At 45.4% G+C, this 25,245-nt stretch overlaps 1 protein-coding gene across 2 annotated transcripts in view; it reads left to right on the plus strand.

The window, feature by feature from the left end:
- Positions 1 to 25,245, plus strand: part of abcc10 (ATP-binding cassette, sub-family C (CFTR/MRP), member 10) — a 310,704-nt gene that overhangs the window by 94,239 nt on the left and 191,220 nt on the right. For both annotated transcript variants that reach the window (XM_041187839.1, XM_041187840.1), the window contains 2 exons: positions 15,010 to 15,166; positions 18,025 to 18,179. In XM_041187839.1, coding sequence (XP_041043773.1) covers positions 15,010 to 15,166; positions 18,025 to 18,179 — 312 coding nt within the window. The remainder of the gene's footprint in view (positions 1 to 15,009; positions 15,167 to 18,024; positions 18,180 to 25,245) is intronic.

Here is a 25,245-nt window from a genome sequence, read left to right on the forward strand (position 1 = left end):
CGAGACTTCACTGAGTAGAACGGGGCTGTAAAGAGCGAGACTTCAGTGTGCAGAGCGGGGCTGTAAAGTGCGAGACTTCAGCGAGTAGTGCGGGGCTGTAAAGAGCGAGACTTCGCTGAGCAAGGTGGGACTGTAAAGAGCGAGACTTTAGTTAGCAGAGCGGTACTGTAAAGCGTGAGACTTCACTGAGCAGAGCGGGGCTGTAAAGAGCGAGACTTCAGTGAGCAGAGCTGGGCTGTAAAGAGCGAGACTTCAGTGAGCAGAGCGGGGCTGTAAAGAGCGAGACTTCAGTGAGCAGTGCGGGGCTGTAAAGAGCGAGACTTCAGTGAGCAGAGCGGGGCTGTAAAGAGCGAGACTTCAGTGGGCAGAGCGGGGCTGTAAAGAGCGAGACTTCAGTGAGCAGAGCGGGGCTGTAAAAAGCGAGACTTCAGTGAGCAGAGCGGGTCTGTAAAGAGCGAGACTTCAGTGAGCAGAGCGGGGCTGTAAAGAGCGAGACTTCAGTGAGCAGTGCGGGGCTGTAAAGAGCGAGACTTCAGTGAGCAGAGCGGGGCTGTAAAGAGCGAGACTTCACTGAGCAGGGTGGGAATGTAAGGAGCGAGACTTCAGTGTGCAGAGCGGGGCTGTAAAGAGCGAGACTTCAGCGAGTAGAGCGGGGCTGTAAAGAGCGAGACTTCACTGAGCAGCGTGGGACTGTAAAGAGCGAGACTTCAGTGAGCAGAGCGGTGCTGTAAAGAGCGAGACTTCAGTTAGCAGAGCGGTGCTGTAAAGCGTGAGACTTCAGTGAGCAGAGCGGGGCTGTAACGAGCGAGACTTCAGTGGGCAGAGCGTGGCTGTAAAGAGCGAGACTTCAGTGAGCAGAGCGGGGTTGTAAAGAGCGAGACTTCAGTGAGCAGAGCGGGGCTGTAAATAGCGAGACTTCAGTGAGCAGAGCGGGGTTGTAAAGAGCGAGACTTCAGTGAGCAGTGCGGGGCTGTAAAGAGAGAGACTTCAGTTAGCAGAGCGGGGCTGTAAAGAACGAGACTTCATTGTGCAGAGCGGGGCTGTAAAGATCGAGACTTCACTGAACAGAGTGGGGCTGTAAAGAGCGAGACTTCAATGAGCAGAGCTGGGCTGTAAAGAGTGAGACTTCAGTGAGTTGAGCAGCACTTGAATTTAAGGAATTAGTCTTTTAATTAAAAACAAAAACTTTGTAAGGGAGCTCAATGCCATGTGTTATAGGACCTGCTGCATGTGGGAATTCTTACAGACTCCTTGCAGTCTGGATGACCACATGTGCAGGAAGTGCCACCGCTTGACCAGCTTTACCAGGTGGACACACAGCTGTGCATCTGTGAGGGTGAGGGTTACGTGGATAGCACGTTTTAGATGTGGTCACTCCACAGCTTAAGGAAGTGTGGTCTGAGAGGGAATGGGTGACCATCAGTCAGAAGAAAGGAGGCAGGCAGGTGGTCAGGAAAGCCCCAAGTGCACCTCACTCAAGAACTGTTTTTCTGTGTTGGAAAACGGTGAGGGTGAAAATTCCTATGGAGCGTACAGCCAAGGCCAAGTTCACAGCACTGTGGGTGGCTCAGCTGTACGAGCTGGGAGGAATAAGAGCGCAAGAGCAATAGTGGTAGGAAACTCCATTGTGAGGGGTGTAGATGGACACTTTTGCAGCCGTAGATGTTGCCTCCATGATGCCAAGATCAAGGATGTCACAGAAATGGCGACAGGGCATTCTGAAGGGGGAAGAACAATCAACGGTCGTGCTTCACATTGGTACCAACGACAGGTAAAAAGAGGGATGAGATCCTGCAACAAGAATTTAGGTAGTGAGGTAGCATATTATAAAGCAGGACCTCAATGGTTGTAATCTCTGGATGACTCCCTGTGCCTCGTGCTGGTGAGCATAGGAATTGGAGGAGAGAGAGGATGAATGCGTGACTGAAGAGATAGTGCAGGAGGGAGGGCTTTAGTTTCCTGGATCACTGGGTCTGTTTCTGGCAAAGGTGGAGCCTTTTCAAGTCGGATGGGTTGCACCTGAACCGGAATGGGACCAACTTCTTTGCAGGGAGGTTTGCTAGTGCTGTTGGGTTGAGGGCTTAAAATAATTTGGCAGGGGGATAGGATACAGAGTGGAGGTACAGTAGCACAGTAGGTGGTGATGCAAATCCAAATATAGAAGAGAAACTAAGTCAGTCTGGAAGGAACAGCAAATGTCGACCTGTTAAGGCACAGGGGAATAATGCAAGTCTGGATTGCATCTATTTTAATGCAAGGAGTCTTACCAGTAAGGCAGATGAATTGAGGTTGTTGATTAACACATGGGAGTATGATATTGTTGCTGTCACAGGGACATGGTTTAGGGAAGGGTAGGACTGGCAGCTCAATATTCGATTGTATAGAATCTTCAGGTGTGAGGGTGGGGGTGGGGGGGGCGGGGTGTAAAAGAGGAGGTGGCACTGCACTGTTGATCAAGGAGTCAATTACTGCGATAAGGATGGATGGTATCATAGAAGGTTCCTCAAATGAGGCCATATGGGTAGAACTTAAAAACAAAAAGGGGGCAATCACTTTGCTGGGAGTGTACTATAGGCCTCCAGTCAGGGGGAGATAAAGGAGCAGATATGTAGGGAAATCTCAGAGAAATGTAAAAATAATCAGGTAATAATAGAGGGGGATTTCAGCTTCCCCAATATTAACTGGGATAGTCTTAGTGTGAAAGGCTTAGAGGGAGCAGAATTCTTAAAGTGCATCCAGGAGAGCTTTTTGAGCCAGCATGTAGAAAGCCCTACAAGAGAAGGGGTGGTACTGGACCTAATCTTAGGAAATTAAGCCGGGCAAGTGGTAGAAGTGTCTGTGGGGGAGCATTTTGTGGATAGTGATCATAATTCTGTAAGATTCAAGATAGTTATGGAAAAGGACAAAGATGGACTGGAAATGAAGGTTCTGAATTGGGTTAAGGCTGATTTCAACATAAGACAGGATCTGGCCAAAGTGAACTGAGAGCAGCTTTTTGGAGGGAAATCTATATCAGACCAGTGGGAGTCATTCAATAAGGAAATAGTGAGAGTTCAGGGCCAACCTGTTCCCATAAAGGTGAAGGGTAGGACCAACAAGTCCAGGTGACCTCGGATGTCAAGGAATATAGAAGATTGAATAAGGGAAAAAAGGAAGCTTATAGCAGATACAGAGGGCTGAAAACAGCAGAAGCCCTAGAAGAGTATAGGGTACTTAAAAAAAATAATCAGGAGAACGAAGAGGGGGCATGATAAAACACTGGTGGACAAGATAAAGGAAAATCCCAAGGCATTTTATTAAGGGCAGGAGGGTAACCAGGGAAAGAGTAGGGCCCATTAGGGACCAAATTGGCAATCTGTTCCTGAAGCTGGAGGACGTAGGTGAGGTTTTGAATGTTTACTTTTCGTCTGTGACTATGGAGAAGGACGATGTAGGTGTAGAAATCAGGGAGGGGGACTGTGATATACTTGAACAAATTAGCATTGAAAGTGAGAAGTTATTAGCAGTTTTAGCGGGCTTAAAAGTGGATAAATCCCCAGGCCAAGGTGAGATGTATCTCAACGTGCCAAGTGTCACAAAGGAGGAGATTGCAAGGGCTCTGACACTAATTTTCAGGCCACAGGAAAGGTGCCAGAGGACTGGAAGACAGCGAATGTGGTACCGTTATTCAAGAAGGGTAGTAGGGATAAACCAGGTAATTACAGGCCAATGAGTCTAACATCAGCGGTAGGGAAATTATTGGAAAAAAATTTTGAGGGACAGGAGTAATCTCCACTTGGAGAAGCAGGGATTAATCAAGGATAGTCAGCATGGCTTTGTCAGGGGGAAATCATGTCTAACAAATTTAATTGAATTTTTTGAGGAGTGCCTGGTTGTATAGATGAGGGTTGTGCTGTTGATGTAGTCTACATGGACTTCAGTAAGGCTTTTGACAAGATTCCGGATGGGAGATTGGTAATGAAGGTAAGAGCCCATGGGATCCAGGGCAATTCGGCAAATTGGATCCAAAATTGGCTTAGTGGCAGGGGGCGGAGGGTGATGGTCGAAGGTTGTTTTTGCGACTGGAAGCATGTGACGAGTGGTGTACCGCAGGGATTGGTGCTGGGACCCTTGCTGTTTGTAGTGTACCTTAATGATTTAGACGTGAATATAGGAGGTATGATCAGTAATTTTGCAGATGACATGAAAATTGGTGGTCTTGTGAGGATGAAAGCCTTAGATTGCAGGATGATGAGTCCTCGGGTTAAGGTGCTTAATTGGGGGAAGGCTAATTATAACAATATTAGGCAGGAACTGAGGAATCTAGACTGGAGGCGGAAGTTTGAGGGCAAATCAACAACTGACATGTGGGGAGCTTTCAAACGTCAGTTGATAAGAATTCAGGACCGGCATGTTTCTGCTAGGATGAAGGATAAGTATGGCAAGTTTCAGGAACCTTGGATAACGAAGAATATTGTGAGATTAGTCAAAAAGAAAAGAGAAGCATTCGTAAGGGCTAGAAGGATGGGAACAGATGAAACCCTTGGAGAATACAAAGAAGGTCGGAAGAAACTTAAGCAAGAAGTCAGGAGGGCTAAAAGGGGTCATGAAAAGTCACTGGCAACCAGGATTAAGGAAAATCCCAAGGCCTTTTATACATACGTAAAAAGAAAGAGGGTAGCCAGGGAAAGGGTAGGCCCACTCAGGAACAGAGGTGGGAATCTGTGTATGGAGCCAGAAAAAATGGGAGAGATACTAAATAAATATTTCTCATCAGTATTCACCAAAGAGGACTATTTGTTTCGGGAAGAGTGTGTAGATAGCCTGGATCATGTTGAGATCAAAAAAGAGGTGTTAGGCGTCTTGAAGAATATTAAGGTAGGTAAGTTCCCAGGGCCAGATGGGATCTACCCCAGAGTACTGAGGGAGGCAAGGGAGGAGATTTCTGGGGCCTTGACAGAAATCTTTGTATCCTCACTGGCTACGGGTGAAGTCCCAGAGGACTGGAGAATGGCCAATGTTGTTCCATTGTTTAAGAAGGGTAGCAGGGATAATCCAGGAAATTACAGGCCGGTGAGCCTTACATCAGTGGTAGGGAAATTATGGGAGAAGATTCTTCGTGACAGGATTTACTACCATTTGGAAGCAAATGGGCATATTAGTAAGAGGCAGCATGGTTTTGTGAAGGGGAGGTCGTGTCTCATTAACTTGATCGAGTTTTTCGAGGAAGTGACAAAGATGATCGACGATGGAAGGGCAGTGGATGTTATATACATGGATTTCAGTAAGGCCTTTGACAAGGTCCCTCATGGCAGACTGGTACAGAAAGTAAAGTCGCACGGGATCAGAGGTGAGCTGGCAGGATGGATACAGATTTGGCTTGGTCATAGAAGACAGAGGGTAGCAGTGGAAGGGAAGTTCTGAATGGAGAGTTGAGACTAGTGGAGTTCCGCAGGGATCAGTGCTGGGACCTTTGCTGTTTGTGGTATACATAAATGATTTGGAGGAAAATGTAACTGGGCTAATTAGTAAGTTTGCAGATGACACTCAGGTTGGAGGAGTTGCAGATAGTGAAGAGAATTGTCAAAGGATACAACGGAATATAGATTGGTTGGAGACTTGGGTGGATAAATGGCAGATGGAGCTTAATCCGGACAAAGGTGAGGTAATGCATTTTGAAGGTCTAATACAGGCAGGGATTATACAGTAAATGGCAGAACCCTTAAGTGCATTGACGGGCAGAGGAATCTGGGTGTACAGGTCCACAGGTCACTGAAAGTGGCAACGCAGGTGGATAAGGTAGTCAGGAAAGCATATGGCATGCTTGCCTTTATTGGCAGGGGTATTGAGTATAAAATCTGGGAAGTCATGCTGCAGCTGTATAGAACCTTGGTTAGGCCACACTTGGAATATTGCGTGCAGTTCTGGTCACCACATTACCAGAAGGATGTGGAGGCGTTGGAGAGGGTGCAGGAGGAGGTTTACCAGGATGCTGCCTGGTCTGGAGGTTATTGGCTAGGAGGAGAGATTGGAGAAACTCCGATTGTTCTCACTAGAGCAACGGAGATTGAGGGGCGACTTGATAGAAGTTTACAAAATTATGAGTGGCATGGACAGGGAAGATAATCAGAAGCTTTTCCCAGGGTGGAAGAGTCAATTACTAGGGGACATAGATTTAAGGTGAGAGGAGAAAACTATAAAGGTAATGTGCGGGGCAAGTTTTTTATGCAGAGGGTAGTGAGTGTCTGGAATTCGCTGCCAGCAGCAGGTGGAAGCAGGTACGATAGTGGTGTTTAAGAGGCAGCTTGACAAATACATGAATAGGATAGGAATAGAGGGATACGGACCCCGGAAGTGCAAAATGTTTTAGTTGACGGGCAATATGATCGGCGCAGGCTTGGAGGGCCGAAGGGCCTGTTCCTGTGCTGTACTTTTCTTTGTTTTTTATGGATGGGCAGAGCAGTGGCAAATGCAATTTAATCCTGAGAAGTGTAAGGTGATGCATTTTTGGAGAACTAACACGGCAAGGGAATACACAAAGAATGGTAGGACCTTAGAAAGTACAGAGGATCAGAGGGACCTTGGTGGACATGTCTATTGATCCCTGAAGGCAGCAGTGCAGCTAGATAAGGTAGTTAAGAAGGCATATGGGATACTTGCCTCTATTAGCCGAGGTGTTGAATATAAGAGCAGGGAGGTTATGTTGGAGCTGAATAAAACACAAGTTCGGCCACAGCTGGAGTATTGTGTGCAGTTCTGGTTGCCATACCATAGGAAAGATGTGTTTGCACTGGAGAGGGTGCAGAGGAGATTCACCAGGATGTTACCTGGGTTGGCGTGTTTCAGCTATGAAGAGAGACTGGATAGGCTAGGGTTGTTTTCCTTGGAGCAGAGAAGGCTGAGGGGGGACTAGATAGAGATATACAAAATTATGAGGGGCATAGATAGGGTAGATAGGAAGAAACTTTTCCCCTTAGCGGAGGTGTCAATAACCAGGGGGCATAGACTTAAGGTAAGGGGCAAAAGGTTTTGAGGGGATTTGAGGAAATTTTTTTCACCGAGGTTGGTTGGAATCTGGAACCCACTGCCTGAGGGGGTGGGAGAGGCAGGAACTCTCACAACATTTAAGAAGTATTTAGATGAGCACTACAAACACCATAGCATAAACTAGAAAGTTGGGGAGGGGGGAGGGAAGGGTAAAACTCCAAGAAGTATGACTAATGGGAAACAAAGCAGCAGGTTAGCGCGTGGGGGTGGTGGTGTTGGGGGTGGGAGGGGGGGCGGAGGCAGGGATTCAACTTCATGGAAAATTATGAAAAAACTGAAAAGTAAGGAGAGCCCAGGAGAGGCTATTAAAGTCTCCAGAACACAAAATAGGACAGAGTGTTTGGAAAGGGCTAGGAATCTAACTTCAAACACATCAGATAAAGGGACGACAATGAAAAAGGGGACGGGAAATACAGGACTGAAAGTGTTGTATCTGAATGCATGCAGTATACAAAATAAGGTAAATGAGCTTGTGGCACAGATTGAAATTGGCAGGTATGATGTGGTGGGCATCACGGAGACATGGCTGCAAGGGCATCAGGACTGGGAGCTAAATATCCAAGGATATACATCCCATCGAAAAGATAGGCAGGCTGGCAGAGGGGGTGGGGTTGCTTTGTTAGTAAGAAATGAAATTAAATCGATAGCAAGAAATGACATAGGGTCAGATGATTTAGAATCTGTGTGGTTAGAGTTGAGGAACTGCAAAGGTAAAAAAAAAACCAAAATGCGAGTTATGTCCAGGCCTCCGAACAGTAGTCAGGATGTGGGGCACAAGATACACCAGGAGATAGAAAAGGCGTGTAAGAAAGGCAAGGTTACAGTGATCATGGGGGATTTCAATCTGCAGATAGACTGGGAAAATCAGGTTGGTTGTGAATCCCAAGAATAGGAATTTGTGGAATGTCTACGAGATGGCTTTTTGGAGCAGCTTGTGGTGGAGCCCACTAGGGAACAGGCAATTCTAGATTTAGTGATGTGTAATGAGGCAGATTTGATAAGGGAGCTTAAGGTGAAGGAACCCTTAGGAGGAAGTGACCATAATATGATAGAATTTACCCTGCAATTTGAGAGGAAAAAGCTGGAATCAGATGTAACGGTATTACAGTTGAATAAAGGCAACTACAGAGGCAAGAGGGAGGAGCTGGCCAGAATTGACTGGGAGATGAGCCTAGCAAGAAAGACACTGGAACAGCAATGGCAGAGTTTCTGGGAGTAATTTGGGAGACACAGCAAAAATTCATCCCTAGGAAGAAGAAGCATACTAAAGGGAGGATGAGGCAACCATGGCTGACAAGGGAAGTCAGGGACAGCATAAAAGCTAAAGAGAAAGCATACAATGCGGCGAAGAGCAGTGGGAAACCAGGGGATTGGGAAATCTACAAAGACCAACAGAGGACAACTAAAAAAGAAATAAGGAGGGAGAAGATTAAATGAGGGTAAACTAGCCAGTAATATAAAAGAAGATTGCAAGAGGTTTTTTTAGATATATAAGGGGTAAGAGAGAGGCAAAAGTGGACATTGGGCCACTGGAAAATGACGCTGGAGAAGTAGTAGTGGGGAACAAGGAAATAGCGGAGGAACTGAATGAAAACTTTGCGTCAGTCTTCACAGTGGAAGACATGAGTAACATCCCCAAAGTGCAAGAGAATCGGGGGGCAGAGGTGAGTATGGTGGCCATTACCAAGGAGAAGATGCTAGGAAAACTGAAAGGTCTGAAGGTGGATAAATCACCTGGACCAGATGGATTACACCCCAGAGTTCTGAAGGGGATAGCTGAAGAGATAGTGGAGGCGTTAGTGGTGATCTTTCAGGAATCACTGGAGTCAGGGAGGGTCCCAGAGGACTGGAAAATCACTAACCTAACCCCCCTGTTTAAGAAAGGAGTGAGGCAAAAGACGGGAAATTACAGGCCGATTAGCCTGACCTCAGTCGTTGGTAAGATCTGAGAGTCCATTATTAAGGATGAGATTTCAGAATACTTGGAAGTGCATGGTAAAATAGGGCAAAGTCAGCAGGGTTTCATCAAGGGGAGGTCATGCCTGACAAATCTGTTAGAATTCTTTGAGGAGATAACGAGTAGGTTAGACAAAGGAGAGCCAATGGATGTTATCTACTTGGACTTCCAGAAGGCCTTTGACAAGTGCCGCACAGGAGGCTGCTCAGTAAGATAAGAGCCCATGGTGTTAGAGGCAAGGTACTAGCATGCATAGAAGATTGGCTGTCTGGCAGGAGGCAGAGAGTGGGGATAAGGGGGTCCTTCTCAGGATGGCGGCCGGTGACTAGTGGAGTTCCGCAGGGGTCAGTGTTGGGACCACAACTTTTCACTTTATACATTAATGATCTAGATGAAGGAACTGAGGGCATCCTGGCTAAGTTTGCAGATGATACAAAGATAGATGGAGGGACAGGTAGCATTGAGGAGGCGGGGAGGCTGCAGAAGGATTTGGACAGGTTAGGAGAATGGGCAAAGAAGTAGCAGATGGAATACAACGTGGGCAAGTGTGAGGTCATGCACTTTGGTAGGAAGAATAGAGGCATAGACTATTTTCTAAATGGGGAGAGAATTCAGAAATCTGGAGCGCAAAGGGACTTGGGAGTCCTAGTCCAGGATTCTCTTACGGTTAACTTGCAGGTTACGTCGGTAGTGGGGAAGGCAAATGCAATGTTGGCATTTATTTCGAGAGGACTAGAATATAAAAGCAGGGATGTGCTGCTGAGGCTTTATAAGGCTCTGGTCAGACCACATTTAGAATATTGTGAGCAATTTTGGGCCCTGTATCTCAGGAAGGATGTGCTGGCCCTGGAGAGGGTCCAGAGGAGGTTCACGAGAACGATCCCAGGAATGAAAGGCTTAACATATGAGGAACGTTTGAGGACTCTGTGTCTATACTCGATGGAGTTTAGAAGGATGAGGGGGGATCTGATTGAAACTGACAGAATACTGAAAGGCCTGAATAGAGTGGATGTGGGGAAGTTGTTTCCATTAGTAGGAGAGACTAGGACCCGAGGGCACAGCCTCAGAGTAAAGGGAAGACCTTTTAGAGCAGAGAGATGAGGAGAACTTCTTTAGACAGAGAGTGGTGAATCTAAGGAATTCATTGCCACAGAAGGCTGTGGAGGCCAGGTCATTGAGTGTATTTAAGACCAAGATAGATAGGTTCTTGATTGGTAAGGGGATCAAAGGTTACGGGGAGAAGGCGGGAGAATGGGGTTGAGAAACATATCAGCCATGATTGAATGGCAGAGCCTATGGGCTGAATGGCCTAATTTCTGCTCCTATGTCTTATGGTCTAACACGCTGGTCCCGGGCACTGGAAATGTCCCCCTTGTCCTCACATATCACCCCACCACCCTCCACATTTAAAGGATCATCCTCCGCCATTTCCGCCAACTCCAGCATGATGCCACCACCAAACACATCTTCCCTTCACCACGTCGGTGGCATTCCGTGGGGATTGTTCCCTCCGTGACACCCTGGTCCATTCCTCCATCACCCCCTACACCTCAACCCCCAGCTACGGCACCTCCCCATGCGAACGCAAGATATGCAACACCTGCCCCTTCACTTCCTCTCTCCTCACCGTCCAAGGGCCCAAACACTCCTTTCAAGTGAAGCAGCATTTCACTTGCACTTCCCTCAACTTATTCTACTGCATTCATTGCTCCCATTGCGGTTTCCTCTACATTGCAGAGACCAAACGCAGACTGGGTGACCGCTATGCAGAACACCTCCGGTCTGTCCGCAAGCATCACCCAGATCTCCCTGTCGCTTGCCATTTTAACACTCAATCCTGCTTTCTTGCCCACATGTCTGTCCTTGGCTTGCTGCATTGTTCCAGTGAAGCTCAACGCAAACTGGAAGATCAGCATCTCATCTTCCGACTAGGCACTTTACAGCCTTCCAGACTGAATATTGAGTTCAACAATTTTAGATCTTGAACTCCCTCCTCCATCTCCACCCTCTTTCCGTTTCTTCCCCTTCCTTTTTGTTTTTTCCAATAATTTATATAGATTTTTCTTTTCCCACCTATTTCCATTATTTTTAAATGTATTCCACCCATCATTTATCTATACCTTTTTTGCCCTTTTAGTCTTATTTCACCCCACCCCCATTAGAGTTATCTGTACCTTGCTTGTCCTGCTATCCACTCTTAATTAGCATAGAGATAAAAACAAAAAAACTGCGGATGCTGGAAATCCAAAACAAAAACAGAATTACCTGGAAAAACTCAGCAGGTCTGGCAGCATCGGCGGAGAAGAAAAGAGTTGACGTTTCGAGTCCTCATGACCCTTCGACAGAACTTGAGTTCGAGTCCAGGAAAGAGCTGAAATATAAGCTGGTTTAAGGTGTGTGTGTGGGGGGCGGAGAGATAGAGAGACAGAGAGGTGGAGGGGGTTGGTGTGGTTGTAGCGACAAACAAGCAGTGATAGAAGCAGATCATCAAAAGATGTCAACAACAATAGTACAATAGAACACATAGGTGTTAAAGTTAAAGTTGGTGATATTATCTAAACGAATGTGCTAATTAAGAATGGATGGTAGGGCACTCAAGGTATAGCTCTAGTGGGTTTTTTTTTATATATATAATGGAAATAGGTGGGAAAAGGAAAATCTTTATAATTTATTGGGAAAAAAAAAAGAAGGGGGAAACAGAAAGGGGGTGGGGATGGGGGAGGGGACTCACGACCTAAAGTTGTTGAATTCAATATTCAGTCCGGAAGGCTGTAAAGTCCCTAGTCGGAAGATGAGGTGTTGTTCCTCCAGTTTGCGTTGGGCTTCACTGGAACAATGCAGCAAGCCAAGGACAGACATGTGGGCAAGAGAGCAGGGTGGAGTGTTAAAATGGCAAGCGACAGGGAGGTTTGGGTCATTCTTGCGGACAGACCGCAAGTGTTCTGCAAAGCGGTCGCCCAGTTTACGTTTGGTCTCTCCAATGTAGAGGAGACCACATTGGGAGCAACGAATGCAGTAGACTAAGTTGGGGGAAATGCAAGTGAAATGCTGCTTCACTTGAAAGGAGTGTTTGGGTCCTTGGACGGTGAGGAGAGAGGAAGTGAAGGGGCAGGTGTTGCATCTTTTGCGTGGGCAAGGGGTTGTGCCATAGGAGGGGGTTGAGGAGTAGGGGGTGATGGAGGAGTGGACCAGGGTGTCCCGGAGGGAGCGATCCCTACTGAATGCCGATAAGGGGGGACTTGGAAAAATTTATTAATTTTGCTTCCAATCTCCACCCCTCCATCATTTTCACGTGGTCCATCTCTGACACTTCCCTTCCCTTCCTTGACCTCTCTGTCTCAATCTCTGGTGATAGACTGTCCACCAATATCCATTACAAACCCACCGACACCCACAGCTATCTCGACTACAGCTCCTCACACCCCACTTCCTGTAAGGACTCCATCCCATTCTCTCAGTTCCTTCGCCTCCGTCGCATCTGTTCCGATGATGCTACATTCAAAAACAGTTCCTCTGACATGTCCTCCTTCTTCCTTAACCGAGGTTTTCCACCCACGGTCGTTGACAGGGCCCTCAACCGTGTCCGGCCCATCTCCCGCGCATCCGCCCTCACTCCTTCTCCTCCCTCCCAGAAACATGATAGGGTCCCCCTTGTCCTCACTTATCACCCCACCAGCCTCCGCATTCAAAGGATCATCCTCCGCCATTTCCGCCAACTCCAGCATGATGCCACTACCAAACACATCTTCCCTTCACCCCCCTTATCGGCATTCCGTAGGGATCGCTCCCTCCGGGACACCCTGGTCCACTCCTCCATCACCCCCTACTCCTCAACCCCCTCCTATGGCACAACCCCTTGCCCACGCAAAAGATGCAACACCTGCCCCTTCACTTCCTCTCTCCTCACCGTCCAAGGACCCAAACACTCCTTTCAAGTGAAGCAGCATTTCACTTGCATTTCCCCCAACTTAGTCTACTGCATTCGTTGCTCCCAATGTGGTCTCCTCTACATTGGAGAGACCAAACGTAAACTGGGCGACCGCTTTGCAGAACACCTGCGGTCTGTCCGCAAGAATGACCCAAACCTCCCTGTCGCTTGCCATTTTAACACTCCACCCTGCTCTCTTGCCCACATGTCTGTCCTTGGCTTGCTGCATTGTTCCAGTGAAGCCCAACGCAAACTGGAGGAACAACACCTCATCTTCCGACTAGGGACTTTACAGCCTTCCGGACTGAATACTGAATTCAACAACTTTAGGTCGTGAGTCCCCTCCCCCATCCCCACCCCCTTTCTGTTTCCCCCTTCTTTTTTTTTTCCCAATAAATTATAAAGATTTTCCTTTTCCCACCTATTTCCATTATATAAAAAAAACCCACTAGAGCTATACCTTGAGTGCCCTACCATCCATTCTTAATTAGCACATTCGTTTAGATAATATCACCAACTTTAACTTTAACACCTATGTGTTCTATTGTACTATTGTTGTTGACATCTTTTGATGATCTGCTTCTATCACTGCTTGTTTGTCGCTACAACCACACCAACCCCCTCCACCTCTCTGTCTCTCTATCTCTCCGCCCCCCCACACACACACCTTAAACCAGCTTATATTTCAGCTCTTTCCTGGACTCGAACTCAAGTTCTGTCGAAGGGTCATGAGGACTCGAAACGTCAACTCTTTTCTTCTCCGCCGATGCTGCCAGACCTGCTGAGTTTTTCCAGGTAATTCTGTTTTTGTCTTAATTAGCATATTCTTTTAGATAATATCACCACCTTCAACACCTCTTTGTTCTTTTGTCTGTGACATCTTTTGGTTATCTCCTCCTATCACTGCTTGCTTGTCCCAACAACCACCCCCCTCTTCTCCCACCACCCCCCCCCCCCCACCCCTTAAACCAGCTTATATTTCACCCCTCTCTTATTTTTACTTAGTTCTTTTGAAGGGTCATGAGGACTCGAAAGGTCAACTGTACTCTTCTCCACTGATGCTGCCAGACGTGCTGAGTTTTTCCAGGTATTTCTGTTTTTATTTTTGTTTTGGATTTCCAGCATCCGGAGTTTTTTTTTACAATAAATTAAACCTGACTTAAAGGAACTTTCTCAAATTATTTGTTTCTTTGTGTCGATATTGCACCCTCCTCTGCTCACAGGTCATGAAGGCATCTAACGTATCAGTGGACACTGCATTTTCCTTCCGCCCTGTGTAGCTGAGCCACTCACAGTGCCATGAGCGTGGCTGCACTCCCCAAAGGAACCGTCTCTCTCATCATTTTCCAACACAGAAAAACATTTTCGAGCGAGATGCACCCTGGGGATTTCCTGACCACCTGCCTGACACCTTTCTTCTGACTGATGGACACCTATTCCCTCTCTATCTGCACTCCCATAAGCTGTGGGGTGACCACGTCTAAAAACGTGCTATCCACGAAACTCTCAGCCTCGCAGATACACCTCAGTGCCTCCAGCTGTCGCTTAAGCTCCAAAGATCGGAGCTCAAGTAGCTGCAGCTGGTGGCACTTCCTGCACATGTCGTTCAGAGTGCAAGGAGCATCTAGGATTTCCCACATGTTGCAGGGGTACATAACCCGGGACTGAGCTGCCCTACTGTGCCTCTATTTGAATAAAAAATTTAATGTACTTTAAATAAAAACTAGAGCCCTTACCTTTCCTTAGCTTAATCTGTTTCAAACTGGAGAAAAACACTTACCCAGTACTCACCAATCAGCTCTCACCTTTGTGCTGACGTCACATTTTGAAGCTTCCCCGCACTCGCACTGCTCCTGATCTCTCTGCTGCTCTCTCACACTGCCTTGTGATGCCACTCTTGTTATTTTCAACAAGAACTGACTGCAGGACATTCTTCCAAGACTGCTTCACTGTGATGTTGACTGCAGGACACTCTTCCCAGACTGCTTCACAGCGATGCTGACCGCAGGACAATCTTCCCAGACTGCTTCACCGCAATGCTTACTGCAGGATACTCTTCCCAGACTCTCACTCCCACATTCCTTTTGTTCACATGCAGGTGTTCACAGCCCTGGCTTTAGTGGGAATGTTGATTCAGCCCCTGAATAGCTTCCCTTGGGTGCTGAATGCGATACTACAAGCAAAGGTCTCCTTGGACCGGATCCACCGCTTCCTCCAGCTCTCTGACCAGGATCTCAGCACCTACTATATGGCACGTAAGTCAGTAGGATCAATCTGTGAACATTTAAGACCACAAGATATTTACAGATGAGGGAGGCATCTTAGTTTAATATGCAGAATGTCTAAATTTCCCATTCATCGAGTTGGTTATAAATTGATTTATAAATGCCCTCGATATTTGGAAGGCCATTTCCTAATTGATCACTCATTAAGAAGCACTTGTTGATGTCAATCTTAAAGTTACTTGATTGGCTGTAACGTGCTTTGAGATGCTTTGAGGAAGTGGGGGCATAGTGGTAAGGTCACTGGACTAGCAATCCAGAAGCCTAGTCCAATGCTCTGGGGGCATGGGTTCAAATATCACCACTGCAGCTGGTGCAATTTAGCTTTCATTAATCTGGAATTAAAAGCTGGCCACAGTAGTGATGACCATGAAACCATTGTTAATTGTCATAAAAACCCATCTGGTTCACAAATGTACTTTACAGAAGGAAACCTGCCATCTTTACCTGATCTGACCTACACTCCAGACTCCAGACCCAGAGCAATATGGTTGGCTCTTAAAAGCCCTCTGAAAAGTCCTAGCAAGCCACTCAGTTATTTCAAACTGCTACAAAGTCAAAAAGGAATTAATAGCACTGTGGGCGTACCTGCACAGTGGCTTAAAACAGTGGCTTACCACCACCTTCTCCAGAGCAATTAGGTATGAGCAACAAATGCTGGCCTAGCCAGCAATGCCCACATCCTATGAAAGACTTTTAAAAAAACAAAAAAAGAGAGATGTCTGGTGGTTGAGGATAGTGCGATATAAATGCAAGCCTTTTGTTTTTAACCTTTTACCCGTTTAAATCTGTGTTCCCATGTCCTGCTCTAATTTAATTCTTCAGTACTTTTTTTAGATGTATTTTTTCCATTCAATCTACTATCTCATGTACTCTGTAAGATCATTCAGGTGCCTTCTTTCCAGGTTCAAAAGCCCAAGTGACTCCTAATAATGCAGAGCTCTGAGACAAGGAATAATGGTCCGAATGTCTCCCTTGAGTCTTGTTAGACTCAGAGACTCATCGACATCAACAGCACAGAAGGAGGCCATTTGGCCCATCGTGTCCGCGCTGGTCAACAAAGATCTGACCACACTCATCCCATTTTCCAGCGCTTGGCCCATAGCCCTGGAGGCTATGGCAATGCAAGTGAATATCTAAATACTTCTTAAATGTTATGAGAGTTTCTGACTCAACCACCCTTTCAGGCAGAGTTCCAGACTCTCACCGCCCTCTGGGTGAAGAAGTTTCTCCTCAACTCCCCTCTTAGCCTTCTGCCTCTTACCTTAAATCTATGCCCTCTGGTTATTGACCCCCAGCCTATCCAATCTTTTCTCATAGCTCAAACCCTCCAGCCCAGGCAGCAACCCGGTAAATCTCCTCTGCACCCTCTCCAGTGCAACCACATCCTTCCTATAATGTGGTGAGCAGTACTCCAGTTGTGGCCTAACCAGCATAACCTCTCTGCTCTTGTATTCTATATTCTCGGCTAACAAAGGCAAGTATCTCACATGCCTTATTAACCACCTACCTACCTTCCCTGCTACCTTCAGGGATCTATGGATATGCACACCAAGATCCCTCTGATCCTCAATGCTTTTCAGAGTCCTACCAGTCATAGTGTAATCCCTTGCCTTGTTAGCCCCCCAAGTGCATTATCTCACACTTTTCCAGGTTGAATTCGATTTGCCACTGCTCTGCCCATCTGACCACTCCACTGATATCCTCCTGCAGTTTATGGCTATCCTCCTCACTATTTACCCCCCTGCCAATTTTCATGTCATTCGCGAACTTCTTGATCATACCGCCTACATTTAAGTCTAAATCATTAATGTGCACCACAAACAGCAAGGGCCCCAGCACCGAGCCCTGCGGAACCCCACCGGAAACAGATTTCCAGTCACAGAAACATCCCTCTACCATCACCCTCTGCTTCCTGCCTCTCAGTCAAATTTGGATGCAACGTGCCACTTTGCCTTGGATCCCATGGACCCTTACTTTCTTGACCAGCCTGCCATGAGGGACCTTATCAAAAGCCTTGCTGAAGTCCTTAAAGACCACATCAAATGTATTATCCTCATCAACACTCTGGTTACCTCAAAAAATTCGATCAAGTTTGTCAAACACGACCTTCCCTTAAACTAGAGAAAACTGGTTGACTAAAATTTGACACAGTGCTGAAGGTGCAGTCTGACTAGAATACTGTGCAGTTGACTGCGACTCCCTTTGATCTGTGTTCAACTGTTCTGGTTATGTATGGTTAAATAAGCGATTGGCTTTGTTGTTTGTTGCCCTGCACTTGTTGGATACATTGAGCATTGAACCTCCTAAGATTCCAGCTCTCCTCCTTAAAGTTATTTTAATACCTTTCATGCAATTTAATTGTTGCCCAATTTTCTTGCTGTGCATTTTTGTTGTCCGATTTACTTGCTATACAGTACTTTACATTTGTACAGTACTTCAGATTTGTCTGTATGGACTGATTGCCAGTGATGTCCACCTCCCATGAACGAATAAAGAAAAGGACTGATACTGGGGGGAAGGATATGGACCGGGGTCACGGAGTCGGAATTTCTTGTAATCATAAACACTGGGTGAATCAGAGAGGAAGTGAGTGAAATAGTGACAGAGAGGTCTCAGATGATTCTCCAGAAAATGAAGTCTAATACTGCACTTCTATCTCTTTGACCCACTAGTGATGGGAGTTACCATCTTCAGGTGACATTTGAAATATTTTAGAATACTTAGTACCTGAATCATTGGTAAGGAATTTGAAATTGAGTTTTCCATTGAAAAAATATTGAAGACCTTGTTCACACAGCAGACCTCTCACTCAGTACAACTGTGTATAGGGGAACCCAACGATCCTGACTCAGCAGTTGAGCTGCATGATGCTTCATTCTCTTGGATACCCAGAGAAACGTCTGGTGACCCTGGGAACAATCAAAATGTTACTATGCATGATGGCAGCCTGGAGCTCCTGAACCTGAACCTTATGATGAAGCAGGTAAGCTCACTGCTAAAATTGATGGTTATATTCTTCTTATACCTATAAACAAAGGATTAATCAGACTGTTCTGAAGTCGTCTAATATTATACTAGTATTTATTTCTTTGTATATTGTAGGATTTTTCATCTTTAACCTCAAGTCAATTTAAAGTACCACTGTGCTATTGGGTTAAGGTTGGTCCCATAGCAATGGTCAGTTTAATTAAAGAATGATTGAATTTTTTGACTTAAGTATAGGAGAATAATTTGTTCACCAAAGGAAAACTATGATAGTGTGAGCGTGTGAGTGTGATAGTGTGAGGATGTGTGCGTGAGCATGATAGTGTGTGTGATGGTGTGAACCTAATAGTGTGAGCATGATCATTCATGAACCATTTTAACTCGTACAAATGAGAGACAAAAAGCAGATTTCTAATTAAAGGCTTCACTTGGTAGAATAGCAATTATATGGAACAATAATGAAACAATGGTAACAAAGCACTTGGAAGCTCAACAGATAAAAGAGCTTTAAGTCAGGAAAACTAAAGTTATTGGTAAGTGATAAGGAAATTAGATTTTCCTTATGTCCTGTTGTATTTTAGCTTTTATATAATTATGTAATACAGAATTGTGTGGATTGTCACACAGAGGGAGTATGAGAAATGTATCAAAAACTGGCTGTTTGCCATGGTTTTGTGCAGGTCTGAGATACTGAGCTCAGAACACATTTCAGTTCCTCAACTAAACCAACTGGTTCAGCTGCAAGTAACTTGAAGTATGACTTGAGTACTTGAATAAATCTGCGACATCTGATTTTCATTAAAACCTTATTGAATTGAGGAGTACTAAAAAATAAAATCCACTCTTCTAACATTCTAGGAGTCTCTCTTGGCACTGCTCACCGTTAAGTCAGAGTGTACTTTGTTTAATAAAAGTGTAATAGCAAAGTGTGCCTTGGGAAGCATGCCAGAGGACATGACAGAGGAAGTAAATGTGATATTTTCACTTACAGAAAGCGTACACAATACATAAGACTTAAATATACTATTAGATAGCCATGGCATCGCTGACTGAGGATTTGCTGTTTTAATACCATAGGTATGTTTATGTCATTTAAGAATAACAGGCCACTGATTTACAGTAATTAAAAAATAAAATGATGGATGTACACAGCAAGCCGGGCAACATGTGGGAAGAGGAATGAAGTTAATATTTCAGGCCAAGGGCCTTTTGTCATTATAACAGGTTTTAATCAAGTTCAGAAGCCGAGGAAGTGTGGAGGGATGGAAGAATAAAAGGGAAAGTCTGAAATAGGGTGAGATTAAATCATGTAAAGGAGGATGGTGTGGGGCAAAGATAGAGGAGGTGGCAAAAGGAGATGGCAATGGAACTATTAAATGAACAAAAGATGTATCTAGAAGGGAGTGTAAACAGGATTAAATAGAATTGTCATCGACAGCTGCCATTTGAAAAAATGGGGAAGAGATTATGATCTGAAATTTTTGAATTCAGTGTTGTCCCATTACCATCTAATTTTGCCATGCACTGTTGCTCTTTTTGTCATTTAATCTCCTGCCTGCCACTGCATCACAGACCTTCCCTTTTGATCTCCTTCATCCCAAACTCTTTTCCTGCCTCTGTACATGCTCAAAATCTATTACATTTTGAACTTTTTCCAGTTCAGATGAAACATGAAGCATGAGCTCTGTTTTTTTCTTCACAAATGCTGACCTGTTGAATACGTCTAGCATTTCCTGTATTAATATCAGATTTCCAACATCTACAGTATTTTACAAACATACAAATTAGGAGCAGGAGGAGGCCACTCAGCACCTTGAGCCTGATCCATCATTCAGGAAGATCATGGCTGATCTGACTGTGGCCTCAACTCCATATCCCCCCTACCCCCGATAACCTTTGGCTCCCTTGTTAGTCAAGCATCATTCCAATCAGAAAGAAAAATTCCAAGGGGAGGACCCACCATCTGTGGTTAACTAAAAAAATTAAAGTTAGCATCAAACTTGAAAAAAAACACATAATTGCGTAAGGATGGGTGGCAGGTCAGAAGTTTGGACAGAATATAAAAAACAGCAAACAATGACAAAAAAATTAAGAGTATGAGAGAATGCTAGCTAGAAATATAAAAGAAAGTGAGAGTTTCTATAGATATTTAAAAAAGAAAAAAGTGAACAAAGTGAGCGTTGGTCCTGTAGAATGAGTCTGACTAATTGATAATGGAAAATAAAGAGATGGCAGATGAATTGAACAGGTATTTTGCATTGGTCTTCATTATAAAGGATACAAGTAACAACCCAGAAATAGCTGTGACTCAGGAAATGGAAGGGAGGGAGGAACTCAGGAAAATTATAATCACCAGAAAGGTGGTACTGAGTAAATTGTTGGGGCTGCGGGCTGACAAATCCCCAGGTCCTGATGGACTTCACCCTAGGATCTTAAAACAAGTGACTGCTGAGATAGTTGATGCATTGAGTTTAATTTTTCAAAATTCCCTAGATCCGGGAAGATTTTGTTAGATTGGAAAATAGCGAATGCAACTCCTTTATTCAAAACGGTAACGAGACAGAAAACAGGAAACTGCAGGCCAGTTAGCTTAATATCTGTCATAGGGAAAATGTTAGAAGCTATTTTTAAAGACGTTATAGTAGGACACTTCGATAAATTCAAGGTAATCAGGCAGAGTCAACATGGTTTTCTAAAAGGGAAATCATGTTTAACCAATTTATTGCAGTTCTTAGAAGAAATAACATGTGCTGTGGATAAAGGGGAACTGGTGGATGTACTGTACTTAGATTTCCAGAAGGCATTTGATGCCAATATGTTACCTCCTACACCATGTGCTTTTATTTTCTGCAATAACCTTTGATGTGGCACCTTATCAAATGCCTTCTGGAAATCTAAGTATAGTACATCCACCTGTTTCCCTTTATCCACAGCACATGTTACTTCTTCTAAAAACTGCAATAAATTGGTTAAACATGATTTCCCTTTTACAAAACAGTGTCAATTCTGCCTGATTCCCTTGAATTTATCTAAGTGTCCGATTTTATCTAAGTGTCCTACCATCATGTCTTTAAAAATAGCTTCTAACATTTTCCCTATGACAGATGTTAGAAACAGAGAGTAGGCACAAATGGGTCATTTTCTGGTTGGCAAGATGTAATGAATAGTGTGTTGGAAATACTCAGCAGGTATGACAGTATCTGTGGAGAGAAAGACAGAGTTAACGTTTCAAGTCCATATGACTCTTCTTCAGAGTTGAAGAAAAGTCATATGGACTTGAAACGTGAGAACCAGGGGCCACCGTTTAAAAATAAGGGGTCACTCATTTCAGACAGATGATGAGAAAAGTTTTCTCTCTTCCTCAAAAGGCGGCGGAAGCAGAGTCTATAAATATTTTTGAGGCAGAGCTAGATAGATTCATGATAAGAAAGGTTATTGGGGGTAGGCAGGATTGTGGAGTTGAGGTTACAGTCATATCAGCCATGACCTTATTGAATGAAAGAGCAGGGTCGAGTGGCCTACTCCTCCTAATTCTCATGTTCGTATGTAAAATAGGGATGGGCAACAACACTTGCCCCTTTACTTCCCCCCTCCTCACCATCCAAGGGCCCAAATACTCCTTTCAAGTGAAGCAGCACTTCACTTGCACTTCCCTCAATTTAGTCTACTCCACATTGGAGAGACTAAACGCAGACTGGGTGACCGCTTTGCAGAACACCTTCGGTCTGTCCGCAAGCATGACCCAGACCTCCCTGTCGCTTGCATTTCAACACTCCACCCTACTCTTATGCCCACATGTCTGTCCTTGGCCTGCTGCAACGTTCCAGTGAAGCTCAACGCCAACTGGAGGAACAGCACCTCATCTTCCAACTAGGCACTTTACAGTCTGCCGGACTTAATATTGAGTTCAACAATTTTAGATCATGAACTCTCTCCTCCATCCCCACCCACTTTCCGATCCCCCTTTTTCCAATAATTTATAATTTTTTTACAACTATTTTTTTACTTTTCCCTTCTATTTTAAAATTTATTTCGATCTATTGTTTCATCTCTACCTTTTAGCCCATTTCGATCCCTTCCCCCCACCCCACCCGCACTGGGGCCATTTGCCACTAGCTTGTCCTGCTTGCTTCCCTTAATGTCACCATTAGCACATCCTTTAGATAATATCACCACCGTCAACATCCCTTTGTCCTTTTGTCTATGACATCTTTGGCAGTCTCTTCTTGGCCTCCACCTATCAATGGCCCCCTATTGAGCTCTACCTGTCCCACCCCCCTCTACCAGCTTATACCTCATCTCATTTCTATATGGCTTAGTTCTGATGAAGGGTCATACGGATTCAAAACGTCAACTGTATCCCTCTCCGCAGATGCTGTCAGACCTGCTGAGCTTTTCCAGGTATTTTTGTTTTTGTTTCAGATTTCCAGCATCCGCAGCATTTTGCTTTTGTATTAAATTGACTTTTTATTGGTTTAATACAACTGAGTGACTTGCTGTGCCATTTCAGGGGGCATTTCAGAGTCAACCATGTTACTGTGGATCTGGAGTCACATGTGGGCCAGATCAGGTAAAGACGGCAGATTTCCTTCCCAAAAGGACATGTGTGAACCAGTTGGGTTTGTTCAACAATCGACACTGGTTTTATGGTCAACATTAGACTTTTAATTCCAGATTTATATTGAATTAAAATTCCTTCAGCTGCCATGGTGAGATTCAAACCCGTTCCCCAGGGCATTACCCACGGGTCTCTAGATTAACAGTCCAGTGACAATACAACTACGCTGCTGCCTCCCCAAAAACTCACTAAGGCTCCTTAGGCAGTACCTTCCAAATCTACGACTGCTATCGCTGGGAAGGACAAGGGCAGTGGATGCATGGAACACCACCACCTGGAAGTTCCCCTCCAAGGCACACACTATCCTGACTTGGAAATATATCGCCATTTCTTCACTGTCCCTGGGTCAAAATCCTGGAACTCCCTCCCTAACAGGACTATAGGTGTACCTACACCATGTGGACTGCAGTAGTTCAAGAAGGCAGTTCATCACCACCTTTTCAATGGCAATTAGGGCTGGGCATACCAACAAGGAACAGGAGTAGGCCATTCAGCCCCTTGAGCCTGCTCTGCCATTTAATAAAATCATGGCTGATCTGATAGACACACAGCCCTCTGAGTGAAAACATTTCCCCATATCTCTGTTTTAAATGGGCGACCCCTTATTTTTAAACAGCCACCCTAGTTCTAGATTCTCCCATAAGAGGAAACACCCTCTCCATATCCGCCCTGTCAAGTCCCCTCAGGATCTCATATGTTTCAATTAAGTCGTCTCTTGCTCTTCTAAACTTCACTGGTTTCTATCCGAGTCTGTCCAACTTTTCCTCATAAGACAACCCACCCATTCCAGGTATTAGTCTGGTAAACCTTTGAACTGCTTCCAATGCGTTTACATCCTTCCTTAAATAAGGTTACCAATACTGTGCACAGTACTCCAAATGTGGCCTCACCAGTGCCCTGTATAACTGAAGTATAACCTCCCTACTTTTGTATTCAATTCCCTTCGCAATAAATGATAACATTCTGTTTGCTTTCCTAATTACTTGCTGTATTTGCATACGAGCCTTTTGTAATTCATGCACGAGGACCCCGGGATCCCTCTGCACCTCAGAGCTCTGCAATCTCTCACCATTTGGAGTCATACCAAGCAAAAAAGAAAGTTGGTTTTGGTTGTTGGAAGTCAATCATCTCAGTTCCAGGACATCACTGCAGGAGTTCCTCAGAGTAAGTTTCCTCAGCCCAAACATCTATTGGGATGGTTCATCCATGCTTCCTTCCATCATAAGGTCAGAAGTGGGGATGTTCTCAGATGATGGCACAATGTTCAGCACTGTTCGAGACCCCTCAGATACTGAAGCAGCCCATGTCCAAATGCAGCAACACCTGGACAATATCCAGACCTGTGTTGACATATGACAAGTATGTTAACATTCAACATATACGCCACACAAGTACCAGGCAATGAACATCTCCAACAAGAGAGAACCTAACCATCTCCCCATGACATTCAATGGCATTACCATCACTGAATCCCCCACTATAAACATCCCGGGGTTACTATTGAACAGAAACTGATCTGGATGAGCCAGATAAGTACTGTGGCTTCAAGAGCAGGTCAGAGGCTAGGAATCCTGCGGCAGGTAACTCATCTCCTGACTCCCCAAAGCCTGTCCACCATCTACAAGGCACAAGCCAGGAGTGTGATGGAATACTCTCCAGTTGAAGCTCCAACAACACTCAAGAAACTAGACACCATCCAGGACAAAGCAGCCCACTTGACTGGCACCACATCCACAAACATTTGTTCCCTCCTCCACCGATGCACAGTAGCAGCAGCAGCAACTACAAGACGCTCTGCAGAAAACTCACCAAGGTTCTTTCGACAGTACCCTCCAAACTCATGACCACGACCATCTAGAAGAACAAGTGCAGCAGATACATGGGAACACCACCACCAGGAGGTTCCCTTCTAAGCCACTCGCCATCCTGTCGCTGGGTCAAAATCCTGGAACTCCCTCCCTAACAGCACTGTGGGTGTACCTGCACCACATGGACTGCAGTGGTTCAAGAAGGCAGCTCACCACCACCACCTCAAGGGCAATTAGGAACAGGCAGATTCGGAGGCTGCTGAGCAAGGGCTGCATTGGCGATGGAGGAAGTGACCTTGTGCAAGTTCGGAGACTGCTGGGCAAGGGCTAGATTGGTGAAGTGGGGGAAGCGGCCTTGGGCAAATTTGGAGGCTGCTGGGCAAGGGCTGGATTGGCGAAGAGGGGTAAGTGGCCTCAGGCATGTTCGGAGACTGCTGGGCGAGGGCTGGATTAGCGAAGGGGGGAAGTCACCTCAGCCAAGTTCGGAGACTGCTGAGCGAGGGCTGGATTAGCGAAGAGGGGGAAGTGGCCTCAGGCAAGTTTGGAGGCTGCAGGGTGAGGGCTGGGTTGGCGAAGTGGGTTTCCCCCCCCCCCCCCCCGGTTACCATTGACGTCAGTTTTGTTAGGGCTCCTTGATG

The sequence above is a fragment of the Carcharodon carcharias genome, chromosome 5 (genome assembly GCF_017639515.1).
Source record: "Carcharodon carcharias isolate sCarCar2 chromosome 5, sCarCar2.pri, whole genome shotgun sequence".
Classification (NCBI taxonomy): Eukaryota; Metazoa; Chordata; class Chondrichthyes; order Lamniformes; family Lamnidae; genus Carcharodon; species Carcharodon carcharias.